We start from the raw sequence: 20,606 nt of genomic DNA, 5'->3' as shown, positions 1-20,606 counted from the left end.
CCTGCCTTCTACCAGATGCTTCAACTCCCCACCATTGTTAGTGCACAAAATTAATAACTAAAGGTCCATTTTGTTAAGACCCCATTAGGCAAAACAAAAACTAGCATTTGTAGCTACATGGTAGTAAAAACCCTTAAAAGTAAGCAACTATACTGCTCAAAAAATTAAAGGAACACTTTTTAATCAGAGTATAGCATCAAGTCAATGAAACTTCTGGGATATTGATCTGGTCAGTTAAGTAGCAGAGGGGATTGTTAATCAATTTCAGCTGCTTCGGTGTTAATGAAATTAACAACAGGTGAACTAGAGGGGCAACAATGAGATGACCCCCAAAACAGGAATGGTTTAACAGGTGGAGGCCACTGACATTTTTCCCTCCTCCTCTTTTCTTACTGTTTTTGCACTAGTTTTGCATTTGGCTATGGTCAGTGTCACTACTGGTAGCAGGAGTTGATACTTGGACCCTACAGAGGTTGCACAGGTAGTCCAACTTCTCCAGGATGGTACATCAATACATACAATTGCCAGTAGGTTTGCTGTGTCTCCCAGCACAGTCTCAAGGGCATGGAGGAGATTCCAGGAGACACGCTGTTACTCTAGGAGAGCTGGGCAGGGCCGTAGAAGGTCCTTAACCCATCAGCAGGACCGGTATCTGCTCCTTTGAGCAAGGAGGAACAGGATGAGCACTGCCAGAGCCCTACAAAATGACCTCCAGCAGGCCACTGGTGGAAATGTCTCTGACCAAACAATCAGAAACAGGCTTCATGAGGGTGGCCTGTGGGCCCAATGTCCTCTAATGGGCCCTGTGCTCACTGCCTGGCACCATGGTGCTCAATTGGCATTTGCCATAGAATACCAGAATTAGCAGGTCCACCACTGACACACTGTGCTTTTCACATATGAGAGCAGGTTCACCCTGAGCACATGTGACAGACGTGAAAGGGTCTGGAGAAGCCGTGAAGAATGTTATGCTGCCTGTAACATCGTTCAGCATGACCAGTTTGGTGGTGGGTCAGTGATGGCCTGGGGAGGCATATCCATGGAGGGATGCACAGACATCTACAGGTTAGACAATGGTACCTTGACTGCCATTAGGTATTAGGATAAAATCCTTGGACCCACTGTCAGACCCTAAGCTGGTGCAGTGGATCCTGTGTTCCTCCTGGTGCATGACAATGTCCGGCCTCATGTGTGAGTATGCAGGCATTTCCTGGAGGATGAAGGAATTGATACCACTGACCCCCACGCATGTCTGAAAATCCAATAGAACATTAATGGGACATTATGTTTCAGTCCATCCCATGCCACCAGGTTGCCCCTCAGACTGTCTAGGAGCTCAGTGATGCCCTGGTCCAGATCTGGCAGGAGATCCACCAGGACACCATCCGTTGTCTCATTAGGAGCATGCCCTGAAGTTGTGAAGGAATGCAAACAAGCATGTGGGGGTCCATACAAACTACTGAGTTGCTGCAATGAAATTTTAGCAAAGTGGACTAGCTTGCCGCATCATTTTTTCACTTTGATTTTAGGGGTGTCTTTGAATTCAGCCATCTGTAGGTTGACAGTTTTCATTTCCATCAAATGATGTGGCATCCTTTCATTCCTAACACATTACCCAATCCATATCAGCATAGATATCCAGCAGGATTTCTTTCCCCATTGAGATCTGATGTGTTTTCAAAGTGTTCCTTTAATTTTTTTGAGCAATTTATTTTGAGGTTTGTCAAATCTGACTTAAACAAAAATAGAAAAATATACATAGGAAGCTAATAAAAACCAGTTGCTTTATTTATATATGGAGTATAATAGTATATCCTTCTATCCATATCTTTCATGTAGAAGACATTCTATATTACTATTACCTATCACCACTTCTTTAATACATTGTAAAATTGCCATATGCTTATACACTGAATTTTAATTTTATTCCTTAATTTTATAAGCATACATTTTCAGAACCATTTAATTCAACTCCAAGTCCAAAATCTGTCCTGAAAGCATTTGACACAAGGCAAACTCCAGCAGTGAACAGGGTGCAAGCTCGTCACAGGGCCCATTTGCACCCATACCCACATTCACACAAAGTGATTGTCCTGGCACATCATTAAAGATATTGAGGGCAACCTCTCACGTCAGTGTCTTTGAGGGTATGGAAAGGAATCTTAAAAATCTGAAGCAAACCCCACACAAACAAAGTGAAATTGTGCATACTCTACACAGACAATAACTGTACACTGGATTCAAACCCGCAACTCTGGATCCGTAAGGCAGCAGCGCCGATTGCCATATATGCAATATGTATATTGTGTAAACTCATTTTAAAATGTGACAATACTCATATACTGTATAACATTATGGAACAAGCTTATCCAGTTCAGATTCAATGGATTCTACAGCCTATTGTTTTGCAAATAGTCTGTCAAAGGTTAGCTAACTCTTAAATGACATATCATGTAGTCATCCATCCAACTATTTTCTGAAACCGTATTTTCTACTATGATGTGATGGCAAGGTGGAGCCTGTCCTAAATCTACTGCTTACGTTACAGGGACCAACACCATATGGAAAGCCAATTCATTAAAGTGCACATTTACACATACACTCAGAGCGAAACTCATCACAGAGTACTCAAAACACATAGTCTAATGCAGCACTCACATCTTTTAACTGTAGGATTAAGCCCAAAAAATTTTAAGGAAACATATCAACACTGATTTAGTTGAGAATAAAATCCAATTTTCTTGGATTGTACAATATAAATATTTACGAATGCTCCATTTACTACTCCATTCCATTATTTTTATACTCTTTCTCAAAAGAATGTATTTTATTTACTCTTTGCTTTTGAGTTTTGAGAGTGAACACAACTTTGAATGACTCTGTTATTAAGGCGAGGAGTCACAGCCATTGCCTGTTGAGACCACTCCTCCTCTTTGTGAACTTATGGGCTTTCCAGAAACCTAACAGTTGCCATGCAGAAATGACTGACTACGTCTAAAAATCCAAAGAATAAGACACTTTTGAAGTTGCAACATTTTGCAATTATTGTAAACGGGGTGAGACACTGTCAGTATAAAGGAGGCTATAAGTCTAATCATGTAAGAAACTGAAAGGAATGTGTGAGTTTTATTGTAGTCTTTCCATTTGCCACAAGAGCAGCATTCCTAGGTGGGCATTCAGTGCCAAACCTACAATAAACTGTTCATGCCATCTGCTAGTTTGTACTCCTTTTACTTTTAAGATGGGTGTAGAGGAAGTTTCAATGACTGTTCTTAGATAAGGCATTTTGCTGTTACTGTACAGACTTGCCTACAGAAAGCTGACCCAACTGATAAGGCAAAAGGCATAAGTTAACATGAAAATGTCTTGATTCAAGCTTTTGCAAATGATGGTTATATTAACTGAAGTTTTGAATAAATAATTAACAATACCTTGAGGCTGCTGACTAATGAAACAAGGTACAATTGAGACTCATTAAAGACAACACTGAAAGAGTCTTATTTTAAATCTACATAATTGCGTTCTTTACAATTACAATCCTTAGTTAAAAAAAAAAATACGCTAAAACGAATTTCAACTTGTGGAAAAGTAGCTGTTTGCAATTAATGAAGATGTCTTAGAGACGTTACTGTCACAAGTCAAGTTATGATCAAAAGGAAGCACTCATCTGAAACCAAGCAGGATGCCACCCAGGCATATTTCATGCTGAAATACTGAATTAACAAATTTGATTAATTAGCCATTCCACAGGCTCACAGCTCTGTTTGGAAGTGCCTTCTGTTCTCTGTGTGATAATGTGTTTGATGATCTTTTTCCTTAACTGCCATTTGTGGTATTCCACGTGACATCAATCACACAGTTAAAAAAATGCACAGTTTAAAGGTGACTGTTGGCTTTCATCCCAACTAATCCATCCATCCATTATCCAACCAGCTATATCCTAACTACAGGGTCACGGGGGTCTGCTGGAGCCAATCCCAGCCAACACAGGGAACAAGGCAGGAAACAAACCCCGGGCAGGGCGCCAGCCCACTGCAGATTCCAACCAATCTCCCAACAAAATGCTATTAATTCCAACTATTGATTTATTTCCCATTATCAATATTTGGATTTATAAACATTCTTAATATTTGCTCTAAAGATTTAATATATACATGGACCACAGATTGACTACCGCATGGATCCTAGAATCAGTCCTATTACCATTTCAAGTGATTCCTTTTTTAGGGCCATGGTCTACCTTGACTTTATGGTCTTGTTTGCTTAGCACATACAAGTAAAATTTTTATTGTACTCTGTACTTAATGACAATTATTATGCCATAAACCAATTAATCCCTATTTACTTTGATTCTGCTCCTCCGTAAAGTCCTTTCTTTTTATTGTAAGGTTTTACTTAACTGTCTGATGAAATACAATAATCAGTTTCTTTGTCTTATAGTTTTAAGAACCTTTGTTCAATCCTCAAGTTGGTCATTGTCTGCATTGAGTTTGTACTTTTTCTTTTGGGTTTTTCTATTAGCGTGTGCCTTCCAAAGATGTGTGTGTCAGACTAGGTGCTGGTGATGTTCAGGTGGCTGTGTGACCTACAGTAGGTCACTTCCACATGTCAACTTTTGCAAAGATATGTCCTGTAACAAGAACCTGCCCTAGTTCAGGACATGTATATATCAATTTTCCTTTGAGTGCTTTCTTTTTTTTCATTGTAATATAATTGCTAGAGTTTGTTTCTCAATTCAAAATGGACAGAAACAAGTACACATAAAATATATCTTAAAGAATCAATAATTGTTTGTATATTGCACATATACAGTCACTGACAGAATTATTATGAACACTACAGTATATTAATACTAGGTATGGTGTCATTTTGCTCTCAAAACAGCTTCAGTTCTTCATTGCCTGGATACCAAAAGATGCTAACATGATTGCATCATGCATTTTCTTCAGATTTCTCCACTGCACATTCATGCTGTGAATCTCCTGTTCTTCCACATCCAAAAGGTGTTCCATAGGATTATGATTCATAAACTAGGAAAGCCACCTAAAAACACTGAACTCATGGCATGCCCATGAAGCCAGTTTGAGATGACTTTTTGCTTTGTGGCATGATGCATTATCATGCTGGAAGAAGTCTTCAGAAGATGGGTAAATTGTAACCGTGAAGAGATGCATACAGTCAGCAACAATATTCAGAGAGGCCATGGTATCCAAGCATTGATTGATTAGTATTAAGTATGCCAAGAAAACATTCTCCACACCATTATACCACCACAACCCACCTGGGCTGTTGGCACAAGGCAGGTTGGGTGCATAGATTCATTATGAGGGCACAAAATTCTGAACTTACCATCAGTGTGCCTCAGCAGAAATTGAGATTCATCAGACCAGGCTACATTTTTCCAGTCTTCAGCTGTCCAGCTCTGGTGAGCCCTTTGCCCACTGCAGCCTCAGCTTTCTGTTCTTGGCTGACAGGAGTGGAGCCTGGGCATGGTTTTCTGCTATTGTAGCTTATCCACCTCAAAGTTTGACATATTACACATTCTGAGATGACTTTCTGCTCACCGCAGTTGTACAGAGTGGTTCTCTGAGTTACCATAGCCTTGCCTCTCTCATCAATAAGGTGTTTCTGTCCACAGAACTGGAGCTCACTGGATGTTTTTTTGTTTTTTCACACCATTTCATGTTAACTCTGGAGACTGCTGTACATGAACTTCCTAGAAGATCATCAGTTGCAGAAATACTCAAACCAACCCGTGAGGCACCAACCACAATGCCACAGTTGAAATCACTGAGATCACATTTTTTTCCCATTTTGGTGTTTGATTTGAACATTAACTGCAGCTCCTGACCTGTATCTGCGTGATTGTATGCATTGCACTGTTGTCACATGATTGGATGATTAGATAATGTCATGGATGTACAGGTGTTCCTAATAATTTTCTCAGTGAGTGCATATGCTCATTAGAAGAAAGCTACAAAGAATGAAACCAAAATATGCCCAAAGAACTTGAGAACTGATTTTGCTCCTGTGTAGAAACACACTCCATTGGAACATTCCTTAAAAACATAAAGCACATAAAAATTGGTTTCATTAATAACTTAATTTAAATGCAAAAAAGCACTGTTAAATAAAAAAAAATCACCTTATTGCAGACATTTATGTAAATATATTGATGGTTTCATCAGTAGTACAAGGCATTATATGACAGCCTGCTGATTGGTTATACAGTAGTTTGGAAATAAGTAAACTTTATTTATATAATATAAAGGCCATGCTGTGAAAGCCTCTAATATGCTGCTTGTCTCCATTTGGCATGTAATCATATAATATAACACTTGTAATAAATGTTTTGGGATTTAGCTGCTGAGCAAAGTGTGCCGATAATTTCCTCCACTAATGGAAGAGAGTCAATATAAGCAGCATGGTGGATTAGCAGTTAGCTCTGCTGACTCATAACCATAGACTTGTGGTTTTGATTCTCAGCCCTGTCCCTGCCAGTGCAGTGTGGGCACGTTCTCCTGATGTTTGTGTGGATTATTTCTGGGTACTCAGGTTTCCCATCTACAATGTGTGTTTATAAGTTTAATTACAGACTAATTTGGCCCAAGGTAGGTGTGCATGTGAATGGGGCCTGTAACAAACTGGTGCCCCTTGTAGAGATCTTTCCTGTTTCAGGATGCTTCCATGATAAGCTCTGTGCCCTCTTATCAACTGTCTTTACAGTTTTGGTTACTGTCTTGACTCAGATATTCCTGGGAGAGACTGACTCTGCTCTGACACTCTTCAACCCTGAAAAAGGGAAAGTGAATTTAGGAAATGAATGGATTGATGAAAAGCCAATGAGCATTACAAGCAGGCTGTAAAATCTCTGTCTGTGATGGGCTGGCGCCTTGTCCAGGCTTTTTTCCCACCTTACACCCAGCTCTACTGGAATTGACCCCAGCCCCCTTAGTTCTGAATCGGATTAAGGAGTTTTGAATAATGTTTTTCTGTTTAGTTTAAACATACTGTACACAGGTCACTATAATCAGCTAGATTTCCATATGACATATTATAACATGCAAATAAATAGTTATGTGGTATACTAATTTTGCTAATGATATTTTGTGCATTTGATTGGTTTTGCATGGAATACGTGTATCAGGAGTTCCCTTTCCACATTGTTTTTCTTCTGCACCAGCCAGTTCCCTGAGGCGGTATGGCTGCTTGCCCTGTGCTGACTCACCACATGAAATGACTCTGGCTTTTGTTCTGCAAACTTTTAACAGAATTCCAAGATGTCCATGTCATGGTGTTCTTTGGATTTGGCTTCCTGATGATGTTTCTAAGGAGATACGGTTTCAGCAGTACTGGCTTTAACCTGTTACTGGCTGCTCTGGCAGTTCAGTGGGCCACCCTGATGAATGGGTTCCTCTTTTCATTCAGAGATGGAAGTATTACAATAAACTTAAAAAGGTATATTTTCTATGGCTTCCTCTTAAAAATGATGACTGTGTTATACAGAAATGTAGTTAATAATAGAGATGAATAATTTAAGGTTTTCTTTCAAACAGTGATAAGTTATAGAAATCCTAGATCATAGATGACACAGTGGTTAGTTCTGCTGCCTCACAGCTTCAGTATCCTTCCCCTGAGTGCAGGCCCAGTTACCTTTGTGAGTGGTGTTCATAACCTCTCAGGGTCTGTGTACAATGTTTTCCCCTTGCCCCCCAAAAAGTTGAATAAGTCTAAATTAGCACAATATGACTGTGAGCATAAGTGCCTCACAATTAACTGACTCCCAGTTAAGCATTGGCAACACACTTTCACCAAGTTCTATCAGGATAAACTTTGGTCCATATGATCCTGAACTGGTTTAAATGTGTTTGACAATGAATTAATGAATGGATGATACCATGTTATGCATGAAGCTAACATTTGCATTTGAGTCACTGGTAATACTGCCATAATGGAATAAGAATTCAGACTCTAATTTCACCTGTTTCTCTTATCCCAAATAGCTCCTATAATATTTCATATTTGCAGCCTAACTAGAATGTCAGTTTACCTAATATAAAATTTTAAACATTAACAATATAAAAAATAAGTGTGGAAATATGAACATTTTTGATGTTAAGTAGATTATTCAATAAATAAGCTTTAATCTTTCATAACTTTATTTAATAAAGTAATCTAATCCTCATTTACTGAGCTACAGAATACTGAAGGCAATGAGAGGATGACTGACTAAAACATTTAAATAAGAAAATGTGTGTGGCTGTAACAGAATGACACCGTGTTATTAACCTCAAACTGTAGTAGCACCTGAGCAGTAATTTTTCAAATTCTATTTTTTTTAAACTAAACCTTAAGAAAATGTTTGTTTACATAAATTACTTTTGTTAAATTTCTTGTCAGAATGCACACATGAAGTGTTCTAATGTGTGTTAAACTCAAAATGAGTTATTACTAGTAGAATAACACTTCAACTCTTGAACCTTAGAAACTGGCATAAAGTAATTAAACACTGTCGTTTACCAAAAATAATAATTATGATCTTTTAACAGAAGGTTTTACTTTTTATTAAATATCTTTGAAATTATTTGAAAAAGATGAAAAAACAAATATTTCACTTTTCTGTTTACAACTTCTCCCAGCCTTGTCACAGCAAATATGTGTGCTGCCTCTGCAGTAATCTCAATGGGAGCTGTGCTGGGAAAGAGCAACCCGATTCAGCTGATACTGATGACTCTTCTGGAAGTGTCCGGCTTCATTTTCAATTGCTGGATTCTCAAAAAGGTCTTAAATGTAAGTCCCATCCGTCATGAGCTGCTGAAGAAATGTGTAGGAGACCAATCAGAAAAAATGGAGTGGGCATATATTTTTTTGCACACATATATATATATATATATATATATATATATATATCCATCCATCCATTTTCCAACCCGCTGAATCCGAATACAGGGTCACGGGGGTCTGCTGGAGCCAATCCCAGCCAACACAGGGCACAAGGCAGGGTGCCAACCCACCGCAGTATATATATATATATATATATATTTTTTTTTTCTATACGCACATACTAACCATTGTAGACCTGTGCTACTGTCTGTCTCTCTAGATACTATTTATACATACAGTATGTACATACATGCATACAGCCTTGAGGCGAGGTTATTATGTAGACCCACTTATTAATTCAAATAGCCTGCCTCTCCTAAAACCTAATTATCTGAACACAAAACAGAGTGTGTATATGCGTGTGTGTGTGTATATATATATATATATATATATATATATATATATATATATATATATATATATATATACTTGTATATGTACACACACACTAGGGTTTTTATCATATGCGTACCAGCAGTGTTTGTGTGTTGGCACACATCATGCACGTCCAATCCACCCCCCTCCACTCTTCAATTGAAGCAAAAAGCTGCAAAACAGTAAGAGGGACAACCCCCTTCGGATAAATGTAGTTTATTGTAGCGCTCAAAAAAAATACAGAAAACATTTATGAGAAGCAGTAAAACAATGAATAAAGTGGAGAGTTTGGCAGCACAGAAGGAAGAATACCAAAGGTTAATTAACAAGGCCCTCACAATGTAAAGGTATAGAGGGAAGGAATCAATGGATCCATGACAGACAGACCGACAGATAGATAGATAGATAGATAGATAGATAGATAGATAGATAGATAGATAGATAGATAGATAGATGGTACTTTATTTGTCCCAAGGGTGAAATTTAGCAGTATAAGCTAGTACTTGTGTAATGGTATAGGGTATGTTTTTTCTGGTCACATATTATGTCTCTTAGTAACAGTACAGCATCACTAGGCATCTTTGTGCCACTTTATCATATCAATATTTCGTGCATTATAAGGCACCATATCACAAAGTATACAGCATCTGAAGCTGTTTCCATGAAAATGGCAATGACCTTTGTTTATTTCAATATCTGCAATACTTCCCAGATATCAACCCAATAGAGAGTTCATTTGAGATAAGGTGTAATGGTTAATTTTCAGAATGCATTTGTGGCTGAAAAATCAGCAGGAAGTCTTTGATACTATGGAATCAACAAGTTCCAAAATTCATAAGGAATATTCCCAGCAATTTTCTGAATCCATCCCACAAAGAATTCAGGCTATAATGGAAGTAAAAGCAGCTCATCCTCAGAACTAGGCAGAGGTACCTAATAAAGTAGCCAGATATGTTAGAGGGTGTATGTGCAAAGTAGAGATATACAGTATACAGTAAATACTGTATGTACAGCATATATTTTATATGTTTGTATTCATATATGTACATAGTGTATATGGACAGACAGTCTGAGACTGGTTAGTGCTGACTCTTAGCCCAAGAGTTCTGGGTTTGAATTGAAGTGTTTGTATGGGTTTTTTCCAGGTATTACTGTTTTTCATTGCACATCCAAAATACATGCATGTTGCATGCTTACACATTTAGTGTCCTTATGTAAATCTAAATAAGTTATATACACTTAAATAAAACTATAATAAAAAAGGGGAAAGTATTAACACATTCATCCATACATTTTATGAAGTATATAAGTGTCACACAGAGCAACAGGCCATTCCTGCAGTACAAATACCAAAAACTGTGTTTTACATTTCATGCATTTAATTAAATTAGGGGAAAAAAATCATTCAATACATAGTATGTCAAACCAGCATTTGAGTTTATCCAAATACACTTACATACAATGCACATCATACAGTGTTTTGCCTTGGGGAGAACTGCAATTTGTCTTTGGAACTCAGACTCACAAATTCATGAATCCAAACTCCCTCTCTGTGTAGATAAGTGAGTGACGTAGCTTTCATTTACACTTTTTTCTCATTCTTAAATTTGCCATCTGTACTAAAGGACATCCCACTGTAAACACCAATTTAAATGCCATACTCAATGCTTGCTGGACGTTGCACACCTACTCCAAACTTATAATCTACTTTTACCCTTTTGAAAGTCTAGCAACTTAGCTTAAAAAGCTTTAGAAATCTTTCTTATAGATTGGTGATAACATTATATTGTATACAATATAACATACAGTACATATTATCACACATATACAGAAAATAATTTAATCTGATTTTTTCACACAATTTTTTGTAACAAATGCTTTATACAGTATGTGTATATGTGAGTGTGTGTGTTACTGTATACAATATATTTCAGAAATATATTATCTCATAATTTGTGCAAAAATATTATACTGAAACCTGAGTTGCAAGTTTAGGACCTGAAGCACTTGCTTAAAAGAGTTATGAGCACATTAAACAGCTTGCTGTGAAAAGATGTTGCATTAAATAGGAGAAAATTAGCTCCAGCGTGACAAATCTTCCTCTGTCTTATTTTCTTGTATCATGACTGCCAGTTAAGCATAAAATTAGCCCAGATAAAAGAAATTACATCAGACCTTTCATTAAATGTGACACTCGACTTAATGCATACATTTATAGGTCAGCTTGTTATTACAGCTATAGCTGCAGTTTATGCAAAGATAAATGTTACGCTAACTTGCCTAGCACAGTATGTTTAACTCAGTTTTAATGATGTAATAATGAAAAGGATGGCTGGTTTGTCATATATAATACTGTACAGCCTCAGCACTTTCAACACCTAACAGGACTGATGGAATGAATTGAATGAGTGGGCAGATGGAAGGGAAGGAGGGTAGCATGCAGTGTTCATTAGATATTAATAATAACAGAAATGTACATACAAAACTATCAGAGTCCAAAGGTTTTTACTTACTAAGTACTTTTATTGCAATTATTAAATGCTAAAATTGAAACAAATGCAATAGCTTTCCCTTTTGGAGTAAGTTAGCCTGACTAATTCGGGGATATAGACAAACATATGCTAAGCAGATTTATTTAAGAAGAAATTACATTTCTTATTATGCCCTGCTATAAGTTGATCACTGCTGCTGTACAAACAACTTTATACTTCATACCACATTTCTGAAATGAATGACCCTGATATTTAGGTCATATCTGCCAAGTTCTTAGATATGTTCAATTTTCGGTTCAGCTAAAGGTTACTAGGGGCGGCATGGTGGTGCAGTGGCGTAGTGGTAGTGCTGCTGCCTCGCAGTAAGGAGACCTGGGTTCACTTCCTGGGTCCTCCCTGTGTGGAGTTTGCATGTTCTCCCTGTGTCTGCATGGGTTTCCTCTGGGTGCTGCATTTCATCCCACAGTCCAAAGAAATTCAGGTTAGGTGCATTGGTGATCCTCAATTGTTCTTTGTGTGTGTGCTCTGTGATGGGCTGGCGCTCTGCCCGGGATTTGTTCCTGCCTTATGCACTGGGATTGGCTCCAGCAGACCCCTGTGACCCTGTGTTAGGATTCAGCAGGTTGGGAACATGCTATGGTATAAGTTACTAGTTAATAATGTTAAATTAAGCTTGATAATGTTCTTACAGTTTTGTGTACTTATGTGTTTCTTTATTTCAAATTTCAGGTTGACCTTCATGTCAGTATTTTGCATCTACATGTATTTGGTGCTTTCTTTGGTTTGATGATGACTTGGGCTCTTTCTTTGCCTGGAAAGAACAGAAGACATGAAAAAGAAAAAGAATCCACAACCACAAGTTTATTCTCCATGTTAGGTAAAAAATCTATTATTTCCATATTGGAATTTGTATAATAATTCCTAATATTTTGCCAAAATCCTCATTAATGTCATGTCAGCCCTGGAGAAATTGGAAAACAACTTTGCCCTTGGCTCAGTTAGAGGTTCTGCAGTAAGACAGCCATTCTGTTGACTGTTTGAACAATAATGAGCATAGAATATCCAGGCATCATTGAACTTGCTTAATCCAGTTTTGGATTGTGAAGGCTGGAACTTACCTTGGCAGTACTGGGTATAAGACAGGAATCTGTCAGGGTGATATCATCAGTCTATTACAAAGCATACTGACACACACAATGACACTTACCGACACACACAGGCCCATACAAGTCTTTGTGATATTGGAGGAAGTCCCATACAGAAGCTCTGCAGAAACGATGACTGACTTTGAAACCAGGGCACTGGTCCCTGACAGCTCTGCCTCTTCACCACAAAATATTTTTTTTGTTTAATATGTACATGCTTACACTAGTGTTGAAACATTCTTGTCCTAAGGCCTAAGAGGATCCTCATTGAACATCTGTATTTGCAGCACTGTGGTTACAAATATTTCCTCCATTCTCAAAGGTTATTTGTTTTTGCCTGTAGTGACTCTTCTGTGTATCATTATGAAACAAATTATTTCAAACAAAAAATATATAATAGAAAAGGGAGAGAACACTTCTGGCTTTTTTCCACACCAGGAGTAATGCCAGAGAATAAAATATATGAAAAGAGCTTTGCTTATAATACAATAAAACACACACAACATACAAAATCCTAGCTGTCCTATTGGCTTTCACAATCTAATCTGATCTTGTTCTTCAGATGAGGTGGCTTCAGCACTTCCAAGGCCATGTTAAATGACTTACTCTTATTTCCTCTCCCTATCTTTCTTAATCTCTAGCCTCCTTTCCTCTCTGTTACTGAAACTTTGGCCATCTCACATCCTGGCACTAGATGCAATGTTCCACTGACCCGGAGAAACCCTGTATTCCCAATGGTGTTCACCTCCAAGTTGAGCCCCCAAAATAATTTTTGCAGCCAGTGTGACATTCTATACCTACAGGGCCACAAAGAAGCAAAGACACACTCCTTGTTTGCCCTACACACGTAAACCTGGACTTACCTTTAAAACGGGGGTAACAAACTCAGATTCAGGAGAGCCAAAGTGACTGTGGTTTTTTGTTCCAGCTATTTTCTTAATTAGTAACCAATTACTGCTGCCTTAATTACGATTGACTTGCTTAATTGTTTTTGTTTCGCTTTGCAGATAGATAATAAAGAGACACAAAGCAAGCCAACAGATGACCAGCTAACACAAGGGGCTCAAACAATTCTTGAGGACCACCACTTTCACTCCAACCAATTTGATACTTTGTTGTTAATGAAACCTGTTATTTAATTCCATAGCCTGTTAGTGTTCATATTGTGCCACATCAGTCATTTCCAAAGCTGATTTTCTTTTTTCTGAAATCACCATCCCGATATTTTATGGATTATTATTTCTCAGATCTTCCCTTTTTCCTTTTCAGATAATTTATTGAGAAAGGTATGAAAGACACAGCTGCAAATGAGATCTAAGTTAGGCTGGTAATCTTTTGGTTTAGTTTGCACCATTTCATTGTTTTTCTGCTTGTTAAAGCCAACATGAAACAATTAAAATGGAAATTGATTTAAATCAAAGGAAATTAGTATGTTCTATTAGCATTCATAAATGGTTAGTAACGAAAAAAATGGCTGAAATGAAAACCTGCAGCCACTGCAGCATTCTAGGAAGTGAGCTTGACATCCCTGCTTTAAAAGGTTAAGCCGTCAAGACAGCTTCTGGGCTTCTTATTTCTAGGCTGCCTGTTTACTCTTCCTAGGGTGTCATTACCCCCCATTCCAATGCCAGATGCCTCTGCTGGCACCTACTGGCCAAGTGAGTTTTTATTGACCTCTTGCCAGTTATCTGTGGCCATACTGATGTTTAAACGTAAGGACAGAACAGAACATTTAGCCCAACAAAGCTCACCAATCCCATCCCCCTAACTTCCCCAAAACAATATGAAGTCAAGATTTGAAGGTCCCCAAATTTCTGCTATTTGCCATACTACTTAGTAATTTATTCTGTGTATCTATGGTTGTTTATGTGAAGAATAACTTTCTAATGTTTATGAGAATTTTACTCTTCACTAGTTTCCAACTGTCTCCCCATGTTCTTCTTGATGTTATTTTAAAGTAACAGCCTGGATCCACTGTATTAATTTCTGTCATAACTGTAATCCATTTAATCATGTCACATCTAAATTCTGCTTGCTTAACCTGAAAAGGTTCAGCTCCTTGAATTTGTTCCTTAAAACACACACCTCTCAGTGCCACAATCAACCTATTTGCTCTTTTCTGGATTTTTTTCTAGTGCTGCTATGTCTTTTTTGAAGCCTGTCTTCTGTCATTAAAAATAAAACTCTCTGAGGTTGAACATACCTGCAATACTCTAACATCTTTGGAGAATCCCAATTATATCCTCTTCCAGGTTAACACATACTTTATCTTGTACTAGGGCTCTTAAATAATTTGCCATTTGTAAAACTCTGAGTGTTCACAGGAGCACAGTTGCCTCAGTGATTGTGAAATAGAAGAGGTTTGGAACCTCCAGGACTCTTCCTGGTCTTAGCTGCCTTGCCAAACTGAGTAACCAAGCAGGGAGGGCTTTGGTCAGTGAGGTGACAACAATTACCCAAAGCATACAACCATGTCAATGCTGGAGTGGCTTCAGGACAAGCTTCTGACTGTTTCTTGAATGACCCAGTCAAAGCCCAGGCTTAAACTCATTAGAACATCTGTGGAGAGACTTGAAGATGATCTGTTTACAGTCACATATATATATTGAGCCTAGATTGGCAAAAAAAAAAGCCAAATTTATCCATTAAAAATGAAATCTACAACACAACAAAGTGTTGCAAACAAAGCAAAGCACTCTGAAAACTTTCATAATCCACATATATATATACACTCATACATACACATAAACACACATACATAAATGCCATATAGCATGTAGTTTCAAAGAGTCCTGGAGCATGTTAATTATTGTCCCAAAATTATTCCTACATGAGGGAGTTCAAGGTGCCCTAAAATGGACTGGAATCCCATTCAGGACTTGCAAGCACTGTAGTAAACCATGACTAGATACAATTAATGGATGGTTTTTGGGAGGTATTAACTTTTACTACACTACAAATTCAAATTTCTGTTTTCTTAAATCAGTACCAATTGTCAATAAATGTTCACAATTGACTATTTTCTTTTCAATGTAATTGAGACCAATATTACTAAAATACTTAAATATGACCTTAATCCAGGTACCATTTTCTTGTGGATGTTTTGGCCAAGTTTCAACTCTGCTTTCGTTGAGAAGGAAAATGAGAAGATGTATGCTGTGTATAATACCTACTTTGGGATGGCTGTGAGTGCCGTCACAACTTTTGCTGTGTCAGTCATAACAAGCAGGAAAGGGCAACTGAATATGGTAAGAATAATATAATTATCTCACAAAATATATTTAGATAGATAGATAGATAGATAGATAGATAGATAGATAGATAGATAGATAGATAGATAGATAGATAGATAGATAGATAGATACTGTAGATAGATAGATAGATACTGTGTATATATATATATATTTATATATAATTATTTGTCTTGAGCGTCTGTAGATAGATAGATAGATAGATAGATAGATAGATAGATAGATAGATAGATAGATAGATAGATAGATAGATAGATACTGTATATATATATATACAGGGTAACATAGAAAAACTGGAACTTTTGAAATGCATAGTGGCAGCCATTTACAGTTGGCAGCACTGTGGAACAGGGAGCTTGAGCTGTAAACAATCTCGCTATTTAGTAGTTTAGTAATCAATTGCAAGGCAGTCAATGGCAGCTGTGCGAGAACTGTTCGGTAACCGTGTCATCTCACGATTCAGTGACATTCCCTGGCCCTCAAGATCACCAGATTTGTCCGTTTATGATTTTTTCTTGTGGGGCTACCTTAAGAGTCAGGTCTACATGACTCGCCAAGGACACTGAATGAATTGAAACAAAGAATTCAAGACGAAATTCATGGTATCCCAGCTGAGATGTTGCAGCGATCAATGGGGAACCTCAACAGTAGATTGCAAGAACGCATACGTACAGGAGGACGCCATCTACAGGACGTAATTTTCAGACATTGAAAATTTGGATTACTGTCTCTTAAAAGGCAAGTTGTAGTGGTTCAATTGCTGTCAAAAATTTTTTTTGTTGTATTTCTTCTATTTTTATTGGGTTTTTCAAAAGTTCCTGTTTTTCTGTGTCACCCTGTATATATATTTATATATAATTATTTGTCTCAAGCGTCTGTACTGAATACACTTGACTTGAGCATTCATAGTTTTAATTCTCTTTCACTGTATCATTAGCTTTCATTTGCTCAGTAGTTGATGCGCTTGTTTTCTCTACCGTAGCGGTCTGCTTCTTCTCTTCTTTTGTTGGCATCATTTTGAGTTAAAACTGATTAAGTCAGTTTTTGTGTTGCAATTAGTTAGTATACTTTTTTTTTACTTTTTCACTTAACCTGGCGCTGAAGTCTACAATCTGCCTCAAGAATGATTTAAGATATGTAGAAGTAGGGGAAATGACGGCGAAGGTGGTAGGGATGAGAACAGCACCCATACGCATGCACCACACGGCTGCCCTGCTGGCCGCTGCTGAGAGTTGATTCTACAATAAAATAAAAATAAAAAGAGGAATAACCTTGGAGGTCAGTCATAAACCCTGAAAGCGGATAGTAGACGTCACGTAGTACATGTGTACCACATTTCAAGTCAATAGGTCAAATGTGATTTAAAATCCTGGACACACAAACGAACAGCCACGGTAGCATATTATATATATACTGTAAAGATGTTTAGCCTTGTTAGCACTGCTGCCTCATCTGAGCTCCTAGTTAATTTTTCCACAGCATTTTGTTTTTGGGGGCAAGCTTGTTATTCCTGTCACTGTGAATGTCTCGTGTAAGACCTCTGCTGTTCTCCAACATACAGAAGGCATCATATTATGTCACCTGTAGTCTGAAAACTGCTGGGTATAAATGACTTTTTCTGAAAGTGTGTAGGGAGGTCTGGTGGCACAATAGTTAGTGCCTCTGTCTCACAGCTCAAGTGAGCCAACATTGATTGACAGCCTGGTCTTTTCTGTGGTGGAGTTTGTACCATCTTCATATGCCACATATGTTTCCTCTGAGTTCTTTGCGTTTTTCCAATATCTGTAAGATTTCCATGTTAAATTAATTAGTGATTCTAAATCAGATTCATCCCAATGTTGACTTTCTATGATAATGTATTAACCAAAGTAGGCACCATAAATATATTGATAGTGGTTTGCTTTTATTTTTCTCCTTCTGCTACCATTTAAAAAATTGAATTCTGTGAAAGCTGACATATAATTTAGGGCAGAACCTTGAGAGAAAAATAAACCTTTCTGCAGGCTGTAAATCATACTTGCTGTTACACATTGTGTTCTTTTTTGTCACTTTCAGCTGCAGTAGCATTTGACCATTGGCATTTTACAATATCACATACACTAGCAGAGGTGATGTAATCAATAATTAACTGGAGGAGTTAGTGCTGTGAGTTATCAAAGAGAAGGAGTCAGTAAAGAAAAAAAAACTACAAAATAATCTTAATAATCTCACTTGCGTTAAAGAACTTTAATCCATGATTGCCATAATGTTCAGTTTTATATGATGTTTTCAATTTACTTAGGTATGGAGAAATATTTTGGATAAAATAAATAAATACATGAATAAATGTATTGTGAAATGTGACAATAAATAAATAAAACACAGTATATGAGAACAATCAAATATGTTTTTGTAGTTATTTCTATTTGTATTTATGTAATTATTTCCTTATTTATTTCTTCAGTGACACCACACGCAACATGAAATATGCTATGAACTGAAACCTGTCATTTACACCAATCAGAGTTGAGGGGGTGGGCTCTAGTGAATACTGTGTTTTGATTGGTGAATCATCAGTGCGGTGCATGTCCTACATTGTGACTGTGCGTGTCTGTGGCAGATATGATTGCAAGAAAAAGGTGCCCAGAGTCACTGCTACTTCAATAGAAAACACTCTGAATTCATCACCAGCAGTCTGCATCTGTGTAGTGTGTACTGTAAATGTGGCCTTTGATGCCCAACAATTCACAAACCAATACACAGTACTCTTAACTTCATATCATTGTGTATTTCATGTCACTGTAACAAATAAAGAAGCAATGATATATATATACGTAAAGGCATAAGCAACAAAAACATCCTAATACAGGGTCACGGGGGTCCACTGGAGCCAATCCCAGCCAGTATAGGGCGCAAGGCAGGAACAAACCCTGGGCAGGGCACCAGCCCACCGCAGAACATAGTTCGGGTCTGTATCGAAGGAGTGACACTTCATAGGAATGACATAAATACCGTATTAAAGGAGTGACATTTTATTGGAGTGACATAACAAGTCACCTGCCACACACAACTGAAAGTACGCTTGCCAAAATAATCGTTGTCGCCTCACCTACCACTTGGATGGTTGGTTGGATGGTTGTCACTCCTTTGAAATTTATATCTGAGGTTTCACTCTTTGTTATGTCCCTCCTATGACATGTCACTCCTTTGAATAGGACCATATATTTCATGAAACATTTAATTGTGTTTTTATTTACTTATTGTCACATTTCACAATGCATTTATTTATTTGATTATTTATTTATAATTTTGTCTGAAACATTCCTCCATACATAAGTTTATGATCGAAAATACAAACAGAGAGTTTAATGGATATTCTTTGGAGTTTTCTCTTCATTGCAGCCATACTGTCTTATCACAAAGGTATCAAATCCAAATTCCTGCCTTTCCCTTTTCTTTCTTTCTGGTTTTTCCCCATAACCATTTATAATACAGAAAACATCTTTTGTCAAAGTAAAGGTAGCTACAGCCCTTAAAACACATAAAGAACCCAGAAATACTATCAACTTACAAATTTGTGATTATTAATAGTAGAAAATATTTACTCTAACTTAATCCTACAAATACATTCATGCATTTCATCATAAAAAATAAAATCTCAAGTATAAATCAAAATATTCAAATGTCCATTGAACCGTCAGAATGTGAATTTAATGTATTTTGTGTGGTGACCACTCTCTGTTGCTGTAGTCAGTGCAAGAGGCAGCTGGTTTAAGAAGCTTGAGCAATTAAAAAGTGAATCATTCGTCAAACCAAAAGTGATCTTGAGATTACTAAGAATTTTATGTGCTAGAGTATTAATAATGGTTTTAGGGGAACATACAGTATGTAAATTAATGATTGACTTCAAGATGGAGTTGCCTGTCTATTAGGTGGGAAGTCACACACTCTTTCCTTTTTTTCTCTGGCCCTCCCAGACCTTTTTGACTAATCCTCTGGCTTTACTTCCTCCTGCCAGCTCAATCCTTGCCTGACTTCACAACCCGAGTAACAACCGAAAGATGCTTTTTAAGGCCATTTGTGGGTTAAAATTCTCCAATCACGTCTAGTGTCTCAAACTCCTGAGGGCTTTCTAATAACAGTCTCCCTATTTAGCCCAAGGTGTTCCTGGACCCTTAAACTCCAGCAAACATTTAATGGGCAAAGAAACCCTCAGACAGCCTGGACACCATACTGTGTAGTGTGTGGCACATACTGTGTACTCTTAAAGGCATTCGTGTTTGCACCTTTCTGACTAGGGAACCTTCTATTAAATTATTGCATGGCCCCTATTCCCATGCTGCTTCTTCTGTGCCACTGGAGCAGTCACTTCTGAGACACTCCATATTAGTATAAACTCTGCTGCTCCAGAAGTGAAAGCTCCACAGAAAATTATTTTGTTGTTATTTCATCTCTGATAGGAATGTACAGTAGAATGTGGG

At 37.6% G+C, this 20,606-nt stretch overlaps 1 protein-coding gene across 1 annotated transcript in view; it reads left to right on the top strand.

Annotated features, from left to right (window-relative positions):
- rhd (Rh blood group, D antigen) overlaps window positions 1-20,606 on the top strand; it is a 59,440-nt gene that overhangs the window by 1,540 nt on the left and 37,294 nt on the right. Inside the window, exons 2-5 of the mRNA XM_039739862.1 lie at window positions 7,272-7,458; window positions 8,640-8,790; window positions 12,480-12,627; window positions 15,977-16,143. Of these exons, the coding sequence (XP_039595796.1) occupies window positions 7,272-7,458; window positions 8,640-8,790; window positions 12,480-12,627; window positions 15,977-16,143 (653 nt within the window). The remainder of the gene's footprint in view (window positions 1-7,271; window positions 7,459-8,639; window positions 8,791-12,479; window positions 12,628-15,976; window positions 16,144-20,606) is intronic.

Source organism: Polypterus senegalus, chromosome 17 (assembly GCF_016835505.1).
Source record: "Polypterus senegalus isolate Bchr_013 chromosome 17, ASM1683550v1, whole genome shotgun sequence".
Lineage (NCBI taxonomy): Eukaryota > Metazoa > Chordata > Cladistia > Polypteriformes > Polypteridae > Polypterus > Polypterus senegalus.
The sequence above is the reverse complement of the archived record's forward strand: the minus strand, read 5'-3'. Positions and strand labels throughout refer to the sequence as shown.